Genomic DNA, 18,704 nt, shown 5'->3' with positions numbered 1-18,704 from the left:
CACGAGTGAAACTCGACTGCAGTTCTTGAGAAGCTTCGGTTTTGAATTTCATCTAAGAAACTGCTCTCGACTGGAGTTTTAAATGGCACAGATGCAGGAGTGAGGCAACCCAGGCTGTCTCACAATGGCTTTTTGCGACGCATCCACGGTCCTTTCCATTATTCATGATGTGTTTTCTCAGACAGTGCCTTGAACCATGAGGAGTACTGCTGTCTGTCTTCTCCAGAAAGAGCCCTCTGGAACGAGAGAAAGTGTGCCTGAGCTGCACACACTAGAGGGCCTGTTTTCATCTGCATTTGGAGAAAAACAGATGTCCTGTAGTCTATAGAGACACAATGTTTAATAGTCTGGATTTTGGTGAAGATGGCAGAAGGGAGCTTGTGAATGAGACCTACTGTGGATGAACTTATGGAACAGCTCCAAGTTAAAATGGTCTCTGTATTAACTTTGCATCATACAGCCAGTCATTACATCATCTGACAAGATTTCTCTCTCTCTCTTAGTCTCTGAGAACATTTCTACTGAGGTTTACTTTTGTGAAGAAGTATATTTTCTTATGTTTTCTTTTGCAAGCATTGCATTTTCCACTTAAATTTTGATACGCAAAAGCCTAATGTTATTAAAATACATACTTAAAGACGTGCTATAGGCAAAGACTGAATTACACTACACTCACAGGACCATACGACGTGTTTTTGGCAAATATTGTGCATTTTACATTATTAGTTAATTAATTGCATCGATTGTTTCGATTCATTGCAGCATTTCAGAACTCTAGACCTTGAGTTAGGTCAAAGTTATGTATTCCCTATTTGTCACCTGTAGTTTGTTAAAATTCAGTTGCTGCCATGTTATAATAGTTGCAACCTGTGTCAAACAAGAACATTTTAATGCAAGAAATGACTAAATTAATGGGAATCTTCTCACAACCTGCGTCTTTGATTATTGTTTGTCTGAGTTTGTAGATATTTTATATATTGTTAGATGGCAGGGGGTCTGTAAATACACCAGCAAAAAGAGCTTTGAAACTGTTGCACCATAAAGTTCTCTAAAAATAAAGGAAACAAACGGGTAACATACATAGCTCTCTGTCTTACGCTGAACAAGATGGGGCTTTCTTCTGCGTTCACACTGGTTGTTGTCATGGGTCTCAAGCTACTTTTAAAGTGAAAATGTGCCACCTTTTCATGTGGCTGTCGTAAATGGAGTCCACTAAAGAAATGAATTCTCCAGCGTGTGCTGTATTGACAGAAAAAGCTGATCCCTCCTGCTGTGGAGCCGTGCCGGCTGTGCCTTCATGTACCAGGATGCATTGCGCGCCACAGCTTCCAACAAAAACTGCACACGCTGACATTCATTACAGCTGAAAGATTCCGTTTCTGTTGGCATCTGAGGGGAATTTGATGTTTGCTCACGGCAGCTCAGATTCTGGAGGGTCCCTGCTGGCCATATCCTCCCCGCTGCTACTGCAGCCTAAAGCGGCCTCTCTCCGGCTGAATATGGCTGAATATCAGAGTCAGCCAAAACAATGTAAAATGTACACTGTCAAATCTAAACCGAAGTCTATAACATCCACTGACATCATATTTTGGGATGCCATTTTTGCTGTTGGGAAAAGTGACGTGAACAAGGACGTTTCTGAGCGACATTGCGCCCCCAAAGCCTTCAAAACTGAAGTAGCACTCTTTAGTTCTTCTTCCTTCCAAGTGCGTTACTGGGTAGCGGAAGAACAACATATTTTGCAGCTGCGCCCCAGAGACACAGAGAACATCAGTGATTACTGCAGTCCTTTTTCACACTATATAACTCTGATAGGTAGCGATAAAGTTGAAAAGCTGCACATTTTCCCATTAAGTCTTTGCAAGTTGATTTTCCTACTCTTACTAAATAAAAACTCAATGGTAACTTTCACCAATCTATTTTCAATCATACTTAACGTTGGTGCAGGACATTTTCCAAAGCATAACAGTGTCTACTTCCTAAGCTAAATGCAAAAACAGCCACTGGCGTGATCCTCTGAGTAGAATTGATCATTTCAATGTCCCCCTTTCAGCACGCACCGCAGCCATCAACATAGTCATCATCATCATCATCATCATCCATCCACATCTATTCAATATGTTTTCAACCCTAATTAGCTTTAAGAAAGGAGGCTTGGCGTCGTCACAGACTTATTCATGCCTCGATTTAACTGCGAAGATGCATCTCTGAACAATTGAAGCATTAGCCGAGGTAATACAGACACAGAGTAGAAATGTAGTGAAACTGCAGGACTCACTCACAACCCTCAGGCTATGAATCATCTTAATGTAATGTGTGCCAGCAGGTGGAGATGACTCAAATTTGTTCCCACAGTGAAATATTCAACACACTCCTCTCCTGTGTTCAGGTTGGTGAACAACCCAAGCCGTTTTGTTTCCATGCAGGCGCCACATGAAAAGATGGTCAGATAATCAGTCATTTTCATGTGTATACAACAGAGCGTCTGCGATCGCCAATGGATAGACAATTCCTTACTCAGTGAATTAGTGTTAATGACTCACAGACTCGTGAAGGAAAAATATCCATTGGGTTTTTTTTTTGGACATGACGATGATATTTGCTACTGAAAATGTATATATATTCTATTTTGCTATGTTTTCTATGTGTTGGGTTTTTAATGCTTCAGTGTCATGGAGATGTTACTGAGTGGTTTGAGTTGTGAGTCATGGCTATACAGTATGTGCTTATTACCTAAAATAAAGACTTGGGGATAGGACAAAAGGAAGTCAGATATCTGCACCAGCATGTTAAGCAGAATCTCAGCCACAAAGGAAAAAAGTCTATCTAAGGAAGCACAATGGAAGAAAATATAATGTATGCAAATGAGGGAAACAAAGACCCTATTCTTCTCTCTGCAGTCTGTCGACTGTATCAGATTCCTAGCTATCTTCTCAGCCCATCCACTGCGCTGCAACTACAATATATCAAACCGTTTTGCCTCATTGATGCATTGCAAGTGTTTGAATATAGCTGTATATGAAATGTATTTGTTATCGGTGTTTTATTTCGCAAAGTGATGTGATATATGTGGGTGATATATGTCAGAATAAAGCATTTGCGATATCATCACTGTCGTAAAAATCAAAGGTTATTCCACTGACTTGAAAACATTGTCTATTAATAAAAGTAATCTTCTTAAATTTCCCAAGCTGGTCATGTGTGCCGCATCTATAGGCCTTGGAGCAAATTTAGTAATTAAAGTAATTGACATGGTGATACTTTGATACTTAGAATGCACCCATACTCAGAACTATCACCATCATTGGCCCACAAGACGGCTTTTGAATCAAGTGAAATAATTAAAGTCTTGTTATGATTTTTTTCTTTCTTCTTTTTTTGGGGGGGGTTACTCTTCAGACTGCATTACCATGGAGGCCTTAAAAATAACACTTCCCCTGTTAGTAATGAGTGCATGAAATGAAGGTACCAAGTATTTTCTTAAGTGTTTTTAAAACTCAATTGTGTTGTGTGTTGCAGCTTCAAGGATCTTTGCGAAGGAAGATTGAGGGGCATGCACCAGGACACGCACCAAAGCAGAATGGGCTCTCCTGTGGTTATTCTGGATCAGACTTTAAGCGGGTGCGTGTGGATACCGGTGGTCTAGGACACGGGGCCTGCAACCACAACTTAACCCAGTCTCATTCTCTGCAAGGGTCCTCATCCATGGGCATGCAGAGGAAGAATTACATGATGCCCCATGGTGTGGGCTCGGACATATTCAACATGACCCTGAAAGAAATGAAAAAAGAGCCCATTGAGGTCCAGTCTTGTGGTCAGTCTAATGCAGAGATGATTTTTGACTTCAAAGATGAAGGTGGTGGTCAGATTGACCCAGACCTCCAGGATCTTTTTGATGAGCTGACAAAGAGTGTGCCAACGCTGAATGACCTGGAGTTCGAGAAGATGCTGAAGCAGGATGATACATTCGGTTTGGATCTAGGTCGGCCGAGCTCAGCAGGAGCAGCTGCCAGTCTGTGTTCCCCCATGGATAAGCCGATAAAGCTGGAGCACTCCCCAGATTTTGGCCATGTTCATGGTGTCTCGCCACAGCTTCGGCCAGCCTCAGCCGGACCTTCTTTCACGTTAAACGGCACCTCTTCTACCACCACGTCGCAGAAAGCCGTCACTCAGGCAGGCCACCCCAGGGCCCTGCCCTGCTGGCCAGAAATATCCCACGCGGAGCAGCTGAAGCAGATGGCAGCAAACCAGCAGCAGCCGAGCGCTCTGCTCCATCACCACCACCAAACACCACCTGCAGGATTGACCAACTGGGCTCCTGCCATGAGCACCCACTCGTCCAACAGCGCCTTCCCCCAGGACAAGGTCTCCAGCTCGGCCGCGCTTAGCCAGCAGAGGATTGGCTCTCAGAGTAAAGGGATCAACAACTGCCTCTTCAAGTCAAATGGCCACACCGGCTCCCATCATTTGGACATGAAGGGTCTCAGCACAAAGCCCACTTTGCATTTCAGCCCCAAAGCACTCCATTCTGCCGGCCAGCCGATGCCCGTCATGGGAAGCTCGGTGAACAAGACTTCAGCCCAGCTGCAACAGTCGCCATCGACTGGCCAGAATCAGCCACATTCAGCTCTCCACTTCCAGAACCAACAGATCTCCACATCGGGGGCTCTTTGCCTGCAACCCAAGCCGGTTCCCGCAGGGCTGCCGTTCAAACTGTCACAACAGCGACAGGTAAGGACTCTGTCAAATTACTTCACACACGATTGCTCTTCGGTGAACACATTGTATCTCCAAATGTTTTGGGAACAAACGGTCTTGGGCTTAGGTTGATGACTGAGCAGTTTTGATCATATCAAAAAGCTTTGTCTTTCTTTTTTTTACAACTGTAAAGGAGCATGGGAACCAACTATACTGTAAACATTCACCAACATTGTAGTAGCAAGGTCTTCAAGTGACATATACAGTATCTACTTTCATGTTTAACCCTGTCGCCTACAAAAAGATGTTCCAACAACAGCATTCCCAATGACGTTGCAAGGGAAATGTGTTTTTAAATTATCATTTTAAATGAGTGGTAAAATGAAACGAAACAAAACTACTTGGTTATGTTTAGGCAGCAAAAATACATAGGCTTAAAAGAAATTATGGTTTCATGTAAAATAAGTATGTTTATGTTATTTAAGTTACGGATTATGGATAAATTAGAATAAGTGAATGTTGACTTGTGGTTTCACACGGGACACAAACATCGGTCTCCTCCCTACAGGGGTTAGGATTAGAGATGTATTTGTAATAAATTAAAAAAACAAACGTAATCCGGGAGAAAATATGTTTCCCTCAAAATGTAATTGACATTGCAGTTTTGTTGTATGGAAAGGTATTAAAGATGAGATTAGGCATTAGTTTAGCTAGTGGCAATGACCATAATCTATATATAGTGCCCCAAAGTGCCTTTGCTTAAATGTACAAATTGTATTCAGCAGATGTTGAATGACTGACTTGTGTATTTTCCAACAGTCTATTTACAAAGTAAATAATATCATTTTTTATAACAAAGTCTAGCAACAGTCCAGCTGTTGTCCTCCTCATCAGTTGATTTTCTCAGTTTGCTCCCATCAGCCAAGCTGCTGTCTGCAACAATGCAATGCTGTTTGTTTTGTGACTTATTTCCATTGTTCTAGCTGCTCGACTGTGCCTTTGCCGTTGTGACTCCCTTGAATATGTATTTCCCCTGAAAGTGTTTTGACGATGACACAGATTGCCAGAGCATGGTAGATTAACATGCAGGACTTCTAATTTCTCTGCTTGTCATGGTGGCTCCCCGGCAGGCCACAGATATGCACAGCGGGATTTGCTAATTGGAGGTTGTTGGCTACAAGGGACAAGTGGTGGAAAATGACAGTAATCTGCTTAGCCCGCTGCCGGAGGTTGAATCACTGATTTGTTATGATTGGGGAGATTTAGACCGTCCCCTCTTTCACTTTTGCTCGAACAGTATCTGTAGCTGTCTTTGTGTGAAATGATAATGCGAGCCACACAAGAGAGCTCTCATAACCTCTACAGATCAAGGGAAACGCTTGAGTGACTAGGAGAAGGTGGGAGGAGGGAGGGAGAGAGGGAGGGAGTTGCTCATGACATGAAAGTAAACAAGATAGGATGACAAATACATCATCACATTTGGGTAAAACAGAACCAGTTTCACCACTTTACTGTACCAGGGAGCCATTTCCACTTCAAACGTCCTTTAAAATATTTACGTTATCAGAAGATTTCTATGAATTAGGGTGAAGTATACAAAATCTTTCAAACTATTAATAATATACATTAATAATGTAAATAGTAGTTGCTGTAGTAAAAGAATTAGCATTATTATTAGTTTATTATTAGTGTCAGTATTGGTGATTATCATTAATAATATTTGTGTGGTTCTAAACATCAATTTAGCTCATTTGAAACATAAATTCTAATCAGTAAAAAACGTCAGAAATTACAGTTGTGAGAAAGGAGGAGACGAGACTGAATGTCAAATAATAAAAAAAAAAAGCCGTAAAGGGATTTTGATAAATTATTAAAAAAGCAAACTATTTTTGCTAAAGCCCAGAGCAACTGGAAGTAAAAGCCCAGTCACCTTTGGTCTTTAAAATGCTGAGGACATGCAACTGTGCTCAAGTTCATAGCGGGTAAGGCTCGGTGAGACAACTTTCCCAAGATGCTCGGGTTAGGGATTTTGGACGAATTGTGAAGAAGAAACAAGAGCCACCTTTATAGTTTTAGAACAAGGGATGTGGCTGATAATGGTGTTTGTCTTTTGCGGTCCGCATGGAAAGAGTTAAACGTCTAGCTAATGAGGAGGGGACAACTCACAGAGGAGAAGAGTCTCTTCCCACAGTGAATTGAATTAGTAATGCCAGAGAAATAAAGGTTCTGAAAGAGTGCCTTGATCCCCTGCGTAACACTAGCAACTAGCAGTGGGCTTCCTCCCACTGAGTGGAGCTCAGGACCTTTTTTTTTTTTTTAAAAACAGCCAGAGATGTGAACTTTGGTGCTTGTTTGAGGCTTCTTACAGTTTAATAATCGGTTGCTGAGTCAAACATGACAAAATTCAAATCCACCACTCTGCAACTCCACAGCTATGAGGTCACACACAAGAAAAAGGATGAATACATTCTCTGGCAGCTTACAGTAGAGGACACTAATGCATTATGAAACTTGAGTTACTGTGGTCGGCTGGCAATGCCATTCCAAGGACAACGTTTAGCTAGTCGCGTCAGTATTGTAGCGGTGTTGTGTATTTAAGCTCTAGATGTCTTCATGACAGTGTAAACAGTGAAATGACAGACGGTCCTGGTGTAGTGACACTTACAGACAGGTCTTTGTTATTAATGATGTCTGAATTAAAATTGATTTCTGTTTTTGTAATTGCAGAACGCTTATTAGTTTCCGCCCCATTTTCAAGAGAAATCTGTATGCAACACTAGCGGTCCATACAGGTGAAGAAAGTACTTTTTTAGGGAAGTAGTTGAACGCAAAGTGTTTACTGAGGGGTGTTTTTTTTATTACACATTTTATTATACATTACAGTCATTTAGCAGACGCTTTTATCCAAAGCGACTTACGATCATATATATTCATGCATTTCATTTTAGCTATTTAGTTCTATAATTGTAAGCACCTGAGCCAGTCGAGTTATAAAACGAGTTTAACCTTTTTGTATATTTGACTTCCAATCCTTTTATAGTATTACCCTAATGTATGTTTAATGACATAAATATTCATATACATAAAAGAGTGACTTGTACTTCTGCTCAGCATAACACGGCACTGTTGGATCAGGTGAGGACAGACACTTGGCAGCAATTTCATCAAGTGATTAGCTTCAGCTAATACAGATTTCCATTTAAATAGTACACAGGAGCTTGTACTTTGCTTTCTTCAGAATAGTGCTCTCTTTACTTGGAATGTAGAAGACCCCAAACAACCACAACTTTAAGGAATACTTCACCTACACAAAATGAACATTTGTATATCAACTACTCACCCCGTGTTTTTCCTCACATGCCTCCCCGGTGAATGGAGAATGAAAAAAACTCAGTAAATGGGGGCCGCTTTTAACAACAGCAAAACTATGTAGAAACATCCGTTCACAAACTCTCGCATAACTTGTGCGGTATAATCCGAGTGTCATTTATTCAGTCGTGTGCTCACTACGTCCCAAACAAATGCCTTTTCATTCAAACCTTCCTATTTAAAAACACTTCGGACTCGTCCGGACGAGCAGCGCGCCTGCGCAAGCGTGAGTCTGTTTACGCAGTGTGTTTTTAAATAGTACGGTTTTAGCTAAAGATGCATGTGCTTGGGAAGTAGTGAGCGTACGACCGGATGAACGAGACTTGGATTATACCGCACGAGTTGTGTGAGAATATTGCATTTGTTACTTCATCAAGACTTGGGGTGAGTAATGAAGTGTTCCTTTTAAGACTGTGCTCTCAGTAAATAATGACTCCTCAGCTTTTGTTGGTGATCTTGTGGCACCGCATCCGTCAGTAAGGATAAGAGTGGGGCCGCTGGGGTTGTGCCTGCTAGGTCACTCTGGCAGTGCTGTGAAGGGAGTACTTGTTTCCTGGGAAAGGGAGCCGCGGCCAAGTCCAGATGCCGAGGTGCTCCCCGGGGACAGCGTCCTGAGTCCAGACTGGAGGAAGTGCAGTGTGAGAGCCGGCAAGGCTGGGCCTGGATCACTGTCAGCTGCCTGCACTGCCGCAGGATGGGAGACTAAATCACTCCGCTCCGTCTCTGAGCCCTGAGCCACATGTGGTATTCATTAACAACAAGCTTGTGAAGAATGAGAGGGGGGAAAAAAACATGGAAAACAGCTTTATGACACATCGGGATGACGGAGAGGATTACTCAGTTGTACATGCTCAAACACCCCTCATTGGGTTTTTCTTACGACAAAGATGGAATAAGCCCTCCCCAGTGCATCTCTGCAGGGAAAATGTATGGGATGGTCACAATTTCTCACAGTCTCGATAACTGGATACAGTGACTGCTTTCTGGCGTAACAGGAGAAACCACTGTTGTGATGTTTTAGACCCTGTGTAACCTCATTGCAATGCTTGGTTTGCTGTATGGGTTGAGCCCGGCAAGAAGGTGAGTATTCGCTCTTGTGAAATGGCTTGTGACTCCTGATGAGTTTCAACTTCCCTCGTTCTCTAACCCTGTCTCGTTAGTTCTCCAAATTTCAGCCCCATTCATTATCATTCTCACACATAGACGAACTTCCCTCTATTTTTTCTGTTTTTTCTCTCTGCGACCACAAAGTCACCACCCTGTAGGGATTCATCCTCTGCAAAGAATCTGTCCTCTAAGTAATAGCTTCTGCTAAATGCACTGTTGGATTTCTAATCCATTTCAGCCTGGGAAACATTTTAAGTCAACACAATGACTGACATTGTATACACAGCGTGTGTTGACTCGCATTTGGTGCACATTAACCTCCTTCATGACAACACACTTGGTTGAAGCTTGAGCATAGTGAGAGTGTCCTTGTGTCCACACGAAAGGTTTTACTTGGAGCTCTTGAATGGTCCGCACAGCTGCCTGAAAAAGCTAAGAAAAATATGCACTACAGGGATGTATAACATCTCCAACACCGTGATCGGGAAAGTTTATCTGCAAAAGCGTACGTTCAGACGACCTAAAAGAAAAAGCTAGTTTGGCTAACTTAATTTCATTTGAGTGCTGCCGCCGACTACAACATTTTAATCTATGTGATAGTGTCAGGAGCTAAATGGGTTTCTAGTGGATGGAATGCCTCCTTGCCAAACACAACACAGTGATCAGTAAAGGAGAGCTTATTAAATGGAGGTAGTCATGGTGCTGGCGCTTAACTCCCCATTGGCACACATTTCCTGCTGTCTCAGGGATTCTTTCCACTCTCTTTAGACACAATTATCAAGGGAGAAGCAGGCCTTGAGGAGAGCTTGTGCTCCCCCCTTCCGGAAAAAAAAGCCTCTCTCCAAGTCTCCCTTTTTCATCTGCAGAGGGAGTAGCCTTGACCACATTCTGGAGGTTGAATAGCATCTTTGACCCAGATCTCTGATGCCTTGTAGAGGTCTGCCCTCTAGTGCTCAAGCCATATTATTGCATTCTTTTTGGTTTTGTGTTTTTTTGAAAACAGCTTTCATAGCACTGGACTCTAAACTGCAAGTATTCAGCAGAGAAGATGCAAAAAGATGAATTTCAAAATGGAAAAAGTCCACAGGTACGAGTATTAAACCATCATTTGTCTCTTCTTCTAAGGGTGTTCCTCCTGGTCCGAGGCTGCCCACCAATGGAAACTTAGGAGTCATGTCAACCCAGTCGCAGCCCCGGGTCCCGGCCCCCAACAACCAGCAAAAGGGCCCGGCCAAAACGCTGGCCATGCAGAGACAGCTTAATCAACAACAGCACACCATTAGCAATTCAGTAAGCTACTTCTTAAAATCATACAGCTTTCACCAACTAATAAGCAGCTCAGCCTGTGTGAGAATGTGGTAGAGTCGATTGATCACGTAATCTGTATTCACAACTTTGTCTTTCCTATTAAGGACAAAGACAATGCACATGATCAGTTCAATCGTCATCTCACAAGACCGCCGCCTGATTACAAGCAGTCAAGAGGGATGGTGGGAGTTCAGCAGGGAAACATCTTCACAGGTACTGTACAGTTCTGATGAGTCCAAAATGCTTCAAATGCTGACGAGGGGGCCACTGTAATCATATTTTTCTTTCATCTCTATAGGTCAAAATTCCTCCCAGTCTTCCAGCAATGGCCCTGAGAATGACATACAGTCCATGTCTTGTCACCTCCCAAGTGGGCCTGGTCCAAAGATGAGTCCGTCGGACCGCAGATTCGGTATTGCGACCGACTGTCGTCCGACTTCTTGTATCGGCCAGTTCCAGCAGCATAACAATCAGAATCGAATTGGACTAAATCAAAATAAAGCTAGGTTCCTGGGTCCAAACACGCATGGAAATTCTTTTGGGATGAACAATGTAGCAGGTGTACAACACCCAAGAACGACAGCTGACCTGCATTCCTCGGGGGTGCCAGGGCAGGGTCTTGGAGGCTTGATGAAAAATGTCAACATGGGCTGGGGCTCGGCCAACAAGCAAGTGACAACTGGACTCGGTGTTAGGCGGCTCCCCAATCCACTTCAGTCTCAGGGTGCGCAGCTGGACATGCCAAACCTCCCGTACCAACAGAGGATCATTGGCCCTCCCAACCAGGTAGCACCAGACATTGGGATGCTCCCTCTTAACCCTTCGATAAGAGACACGGGCCCAAGACCAATGATGGGATCTCCATCAGCAGTGGGGAACCTGAACCAGGCCTCTCCTGAACAGAGGGTACCAGCAGGCCACTTTGCAGAGCCCAGTCCGAGCTCTAGCAGCTACCAGAATAACCGAGCCAGCAGACTGACCTTTGACTTCCTCCCCGAGGGCGATAACACAGTTCCAGGGATCAACACAGACTCAGACTTCATAGACTCTCTGCTCAAGTCTGGCTCTGGGAATGACGATTGGATGAAAGATATAAATTTGGATGAGATTCTGGGCAGTCACTCTTGAATTTGCGTCACACGTTGCTAAAGATCAACCCGCTGCTCTAAAGTATAGAGGTTATGGATGAAAGGTGTGAGGAGAAACATTTGTAAATAATGTTAAAATGGAATTTTATAAACTCATATTTGTTATCCAACTATAGTGTATTGTTTTGTATTGTATTTACTGTGAAATTAATTTGTGTTCTGTCCTTAGTACTCTGCATATTTTATTCCTGGTATATCGGCCAAGAAACTACTTTTCTTTGCCGTCACTGTTTCTGTGGTCTGTTTGTCCTACTCATGCTGTGCTGCTGTATAGGATGAAATACCAAATTCACACTGTGAAAAGAAAACATCACTGTGTTGCTTTTCAAGTTCTTTGTTGATAATCCAAGTTAAGTTTCTAAATCTGCATCCACTATATAGCATGATATGGTATTTACCTTCAGACGTTTTGCTACCATACACACAGAGAATCTTGCCACAACAAATGTTTTCTTACTTATTGTTCAAGCTTTTTCATCTGTGGTAGTTTTTGATGCAACTTAAGTAATGTAACCATTCTTTTTTTTTCATGTGATATTTAATAATTATTGGGATAGTAATGTGACATTATGATCATGAACATACATGTAATTAATAAAATTGATTTCAATAAATGAATAAATAAAAAGTGCTGTTTTGGAGCCCTATTTAAACGATATAAAGTGCACGGTGCAAGAGCATTTCTGGCGTTTCCAACTTTCTAGTTAATCGACGCATAATCTGGGCCAGTGTAAGGGGCAAAAATATATATATAGTCTCTTTATTAGTCATATGTGTGTTTTAGGTACAACACAAAGTAAACCAATTTGAGTGTCCTCTTCTATTCCTTTCAGAAGCACGTTGCTATTTTACTTGCGGGTTTGGCAAATTGGAGAAGCGAGCGGTTTTATGCAGGGAAAATGTTTTTAAGAGACTAAACCAAACAAATATGAATTGAAGTAGAACAGTTTGTCAAAAACATGTAGTGGATTTTGGAAATGATTACATCTATCTTTTTATCAATACATTCTGACTTTCCATTTCTGTTAACAACGCTCTGGAGTTAATAGAACATGTTAGACCACATGAGTGAAAACAATCCTGCGCATCCACCACAGGACTCTAATCCTGCAAATAATAATATACTAATGATATTGGTGTAGCCTTATCTGTATCTGCAACTATGCAGAAATACAGCTTTTACCGTTATTTATTTGTTTCAACTTCCAACACTAAAATTATACAACTTCTCTGCTTGGCACCCTATTTGCAGCTTAACATGGCACTTGTTTTAAACAGACAACACAATTCTCAACATAAGACACAGGAATCTCTGACATTACTCTTTCAAAACACTGCCATTCAAAATGCCACACCCATAGACTAATTGGCTAATACGCGCCATCTGACCAAGCAATTTATTGCTCGTCAATCAGGGTGTAAGCGCTTCAAAAAGATACCACAGGTGGATACCTGTACACAAGAACAATGGAAACCTATCACAGCAGTAGGAAGCAGTTAGCAATTGAATGTACGTAACTGTAATTCATGCTTTCTTTTGCTGTGTTTATGTACTATATTCTATTTAGAATATGTTTTGTTCTGATTTTCGGAGCAAAATGCACTTCACTCAGTATCTGTAAAATGTAAATTACAGACTCTATCATTAGAAAAGTAATACAAATAAAATAAAAAAGTAAAAGTGTATTAGATTGAGCATGGCAGTGTGAAACTGGTTCAAACTGAATCAGTACGAACCATGTGTGTGCCATACGGGGACACAATTGGGTTTTTATATAGTTTTTGATGTTTTCAAAAGATCGTATGTGTTCTGCTACTTCTGTGTGTGGTTGTGTGAAGCGATGAGCCCAGTTTTCAAAATGGTGCTTAAACAATCGTAAATAAAACTACGAAGAATGAATAGTCATGCAAGGAAGATGTGCTGCATTCAAATGTTGATTAAGAATTTGAACGTCAACATTATGAATGACCCCTTCAAAGAGTCTAGCACTGCCCTACAGTTGTTTTGTAATGATTAGTTCCATATGCTGTTTACTGATTGGTCTACAAACAGCAATGACAAATGGCAAAATAGAGAATAACACAAAGAGATCTTCGACTAGAGAAACACTAGTAAGAGATGAATGTTATGGAGTCTCGTCCAGGTTTGTTGAAGTTAAAGGAAAACAATTTTTCGCAGCATCATTGTTAAGTACAGTCACACTTGTTTGGATTTTTTAGATACAGTTTTTTATCTCTCTCATTCGTTGTATCCTTGCCCTCCATTTTGGTAGGCCAAGCCTGCTAAGAGACTACAATACCCTTGAGTGTGATCTTTTGTCAGGGAAACGCAGATGTTTTGCATTGGGGCTAATTGGAAACGCTGTGCACCAAGTGTGCCTTTGTTCCATTTGCCTTGAGTGCAAGAAGAAGGTCGATGACCAAAAACTTGTTTATTATTAAAGACAGCACAAGAAAAAAGGAGTATGTTTCTGTATCCTTCCAGCACCTAAGCCTCTCAGCCAGGTGAGCATGCAGTTGACACAACATGACAAAAACATTGATTGCGTTACATTGCCAAAATCACATGCCCCACCAAACGGCACATTCTAGTACAAATGCCAATCTCTACATTTCAGCGATAACTTGAAAATTGATTGAGAGAGCCTAAATTCGTATGCTATTTCGTCTGCCAATGAGTTGTATTTAGTGTTTAGTTTCTTTTAATCAACACCAGCTTACAGGCATTAAATCTATATGTAGTTGAACCTTGAAAATGGCTTCATTAAAAAAATCTATATAACCATCAACTCCATAAAGTGTATTGTGCCATCAATTTACTACATTTTATGTAGTGGTATACTATGTCATAGAAAATGACAGTATATGATGTGATAAAGACAAATGATATTAAAAGTGTATTATGCCATATGTAAAATAACATGTAAAGAAATGTCATAGTAATTAATGAAAGATTCATAAAAAATTACTATTCTGACTTTTTACAACACACTATATGACAATTATATTCTTTTTTTTTAAAACACTATACTATGTGTTTTTTTTACATTATATGTGCTGACTTTTTTCAATATACTATACTATGACTTTTTTCGACCTGCTGTAGCCTACTTTGACTTTTTTGTGACTTTTTGACAAACTATACTTTGACCTTTTTTTACTTTTTACAGTAGACCCAAGTCTCTTATTTGTCATTTCGTCGATTGAACCGGAAGTTGTTCTGCGCCGCCATATTGACGGCCGTCCCAAAGCTCTTCTTTAGCTCGGAGGAGCGAGGATCGAGGAGGGATCTCCGAGGAGCCATGAGCGAGGACGCACGAGAACAGCCTTCCAGGAAGTGTTTTAACGGCCGACACGCCCCCTCATTGTTCATCAGTTATGTGATTGGACGCTGCAGCCGATCGGACTGATCATATTTTTTTCAACATGTAAACAGTGAAGACTGATCGCAGATTAAACTCAAGCATTATATACAATTAAATTCAGAGAGAGCTGGAGAAACTAAACCCTTTATGTATGTATGTATGTATGTATGTGTGTTACTATTAAGTATAGTGATCATGTGTACAGACTCAAAAAGTCTCTCCAGCTGTTAAAGCCGACTGACTTTCAGCTGTGATCAGCTGTGATCAGTGGCCGCCGTCATCAGAAACAGACGTCGCTTCACTTGACGCAACTGAGGAAAGGACGTTTCATATCTCTTTTAAAAATATTTCCTCGTTTCCTCTCTCCTCGCAAGGAAAGGACGCAGGTGAGGGAAACGGGGATCCAATTAAGAGACTTGGGATGTACCCTACCATGACTCTTTTTGAAAGACTATATTATGGCTTTTTCAACATATTATACTATGATCTTTTTGTCACCTTTGTCAGCATACTGTAACTTTTTAATGATTTTTTTTGCAGAAACTATACTATATTTCTCTGACTATAATTTTAATTTTTTTTATTTAGACATTCTACATTATGACTTTTTTGACTAACTATTTACTTTTTACAACACACTATATTATGACAATTCTTTTTTTTTAAAACACTATACTATGTATTTTTTCAACATACTGTATATATACTATGACTTTTTTCAATTTACTATACTATGACTTTTTTTGACCTGCTGTACTATGAAGTTTTTCAACATACGATACTATGACTTTTTTCTGCCTTTTTTCAACGAACATACATAGTATGTCAAAAAAGGCATGTTATAGTAAGTTAAAAAAATTATTAAAATGTTTTGGTATAGCATGCCAAAAAAAAGTCGTTAAGTCTTAGTATAGTAAGTAAAAAAATAATAATTCATAGTCATAAAAAAGTCATAGTATGAAGAAGAGTCAAAAACACGTAAAAGTATAGGTTGTCGAAAAAAATCCACAGTAATGTACATTGAATAAAGTCATAAAAAACTCATAGTTTTGTCAAAAATGTCATCAAAAGGCAATGTCAGATAGTCATGAAAAGTTCTTGGTATAGTATGTTTAAAATATAATTTAAAGCCATATTACAGTATGACGGAAAAAGTATAAAAAGGCATAGTATATTATGTTGAAAAAAAGTCTTTTTATATTGTTATATAATGGCATGGTATAGTAAGTAAAAAAAAAAAGTCTGTATGGAGAATAGAGTCAAACACGTAATAGTATAGGTTGTCGAAAGTATAGTATAGTGTTGAATAAATAAATGAAAAAATGTCATAGTATAGTAAGTTGAATAGAGTCATAAAGTTTTAGTATAGGATGTCGAAAATATTCAATAAAGCCATATAGTGTGACGAAAAATACATTAAAATGGCATAGTATAGCAATTTAAATACATGCATAAGAAGTCATAGTATAGTACGTCTACAAAAGTCATAAAAAGTTACAATATAGTATGCCAAAAAAAGTAGCAAAAAAGTAATAGTATTGTATGTTGAAAGAAGTCATAGTATAGTATGTCAAAAAATATCAAAGAGTAATAGCATAGTAAAAGTGATGGTATACTATGATGAACAGATTAATAAAAACGTTATAGTATAGCATGTCAAAAAACGTCATAGTATGTAAAAGAAAAGTCACAAAAAAGTGATGGTATAATAAAATAATGTCATAAAAAAAAACATACAATAGTAAGTCGAAAAGTATAGTATGACTGGCGGGACACCAGCTTACACAGCCATCGGACAACACACCCAAATTATTGCAAATACCAAACCAAATCAGATGCTGTTTGTCACATAACGCTGTTGCCAGTATGTGTTGCTATGACTCTGAGGGGAAATTGCCATGACTGTTATCAGGCATAGCAATTTTGGGACAGATTTGAGTAAGTCCAGTGGAAATAGATGAGCTAGTTGTTTGATGGCAAATCGCGTAAAATGGCCACCCGCTACTGCTTCTCCCTTCCATCAAATGTACATGTTTTGATAACTTTTAATCACGAAGGTCTGTTAGGTCTATATGTAATACGTGTGCTTACAAAACATCATACATTTAGGTGAAACGAAACGAGCATGATAAAGCCCCCAAAAAGCCAATTCCTTTGGCAGAAGATGATGAAACATTAGTTTCAATAGGGCCTTCGCAGATATAGAGAAAGACGACATACTGCATGAGCTAAGACTGTTAATTTGCTTAAAATAGAAGTGATTTACTCACATGCACCATATAAGGGTGTATTTGCATTAACTGAGAAGATGCAGGTTTTTATTCTATTGAAAGTAGGTCATACATTTTATGTACAATACTTTAAAATGACTAGTTCCTGTATCTCCATGAGCACAATACAAGCTTAAAGGGTAGGTACAGATATTTAGAATTCATTTTTTGAAATACGATGAAATACAATGCCACACAAGAAAAATATTACCACAAAAGTATATACTTTATTTCAGGCCAATTTCAAAGTATCATATGAAGCAAGATATAATGTAACAGAATTTATTGTTCTAAAACACATGCACATATCTATCGGAAAAAAAAGAACAGATCATTACTGAATATAAATTCATTTCATGTGCATTTAGAAAACTCTAAATACAAAATCCTTTAACTTGTGTGATTAGTTCTACTGCTACAATGACAGTCAACAGCTAATATGCTCAGACAATTACACACTAAGTAAGCATAAAATCAGGTTTGTGTGACAAAATGCGGCATTGCATCAAAATGAAAACCGTAGCCGTGCAATACAAGCACTGTAGTGTACCACTCGTTTTAGTTGCATTGTTCTCACCAACACTGTTTATCCATCTTAAATTCATCATCAACACATGATTTAATGATCAATAAAATCCAAACTAAAAAGAGGTTTCTCACACAGAATAAAAAAATTGTTCATGATCTCTGATCTAAAAAAAAACAACAACAATATTGTTCCATCAAGTTAATGCCGCCAACTATTTGTTGGCAACAGAATCAGTGTGACACCCTCCAAGGACTCAACCAAGGGCATGCACAGCAAGCTGATTATTCAAAGGTTACTGCAGTCATGCAAAGATGTAGTCATGGTGTAAACATCAAAATAACGTGATTATGAGAGAATTGTCAGTGTGTTGTCTCCACCGCAGCTGTAGCAGTTTCCTACTCAGAGATAATGTAAACATGTGAGCGCTTATAGAAGAATCACTTACTGCTCTGTTCTGAAACCTCGTCCTTAAATCTCAGGGTTAGTCACTCAAAACAACCATCTTGTCCGAAAAAAAAAAAAAAATCATAATAAGAATCTCTCAGCTAGACCTATTCATAGACATTTCCATTAACACTTTAAACCTACATCATTTTCTCATTAGCTTATACAGTGTGTTCAGAGGCTGATTTACAAATCATACTGGTTCTGGACTCTGTGAAAATGGAAGCAAAATTAAGTGTTAGCGTCATTACAAAAAAAACATCTTTGGAATCTGCCACAACAATTCCTGACTGAGATATCAACTGATTGTTTCTTAATTATTTCACACACGAAAAAAAAAAAAAAATCAACAATCCTCAATAACTCACCGCCGTCAGTCAAACCCTGGCCTTCTACACAACCCCTCAACATGGCTCTCAAACCTGCTTCAACTTGTCCTAGCTGTAGTCTATAAACCGCTCATTTC

General features: G+C 39.8%; 1 protein-coding gene across 1 annotated transcript in view; it reads left to right on the top strand.

Annotated features, from left to right (window-relative positions):
- The window catches only part of maml2 (mastermind like transcriptional coactivator 2), a 34,906-nt gene extending 22,697 nt beyond the window's left edge, over positions 1–12,209 (top strand). Inside the window, exons 2-5 of the mRNA XM_079166327.1 lie at positions 3,520–4,731; positions 10,300–10,464; positions 10,587–10,695; positions 10,781–12,209. Coding sequence (XP_079022453.1) covers positions 3,520–4,731; positions 10,300–10,464; positions 10,587–10,695; positions 10,781–11,610 — 2,316 coding nt within the window. The 3' untranslated portion in view covers positions 11,611–12,209. The remainder of the gene's footprint in view (positions 1–3,519; positions 4,732–10,299; positions 10,465–10,586; positions 10,696–10,780) is intronic.
- The last annotated feature ends 6,495 nt before the right edge of the window (positions 12,210–18,704 follow it).

This window comes from Pholis gunnellus, assembly GCF_910591455.1.
Source record: "Pholis gunnellus genome assembly, chromosome: 9".
Classification (NCBI taxonomy): Eukaryota; Metazoa; Chordata; class Actinopteri; order Perciformes; family Pholidae; genus Pholis; species Pholis gunnellus.
Note: the sequence above shows the minus strand (reverse complement) of the source record. Positions and strands in the feature narration are given on the sequence as shown.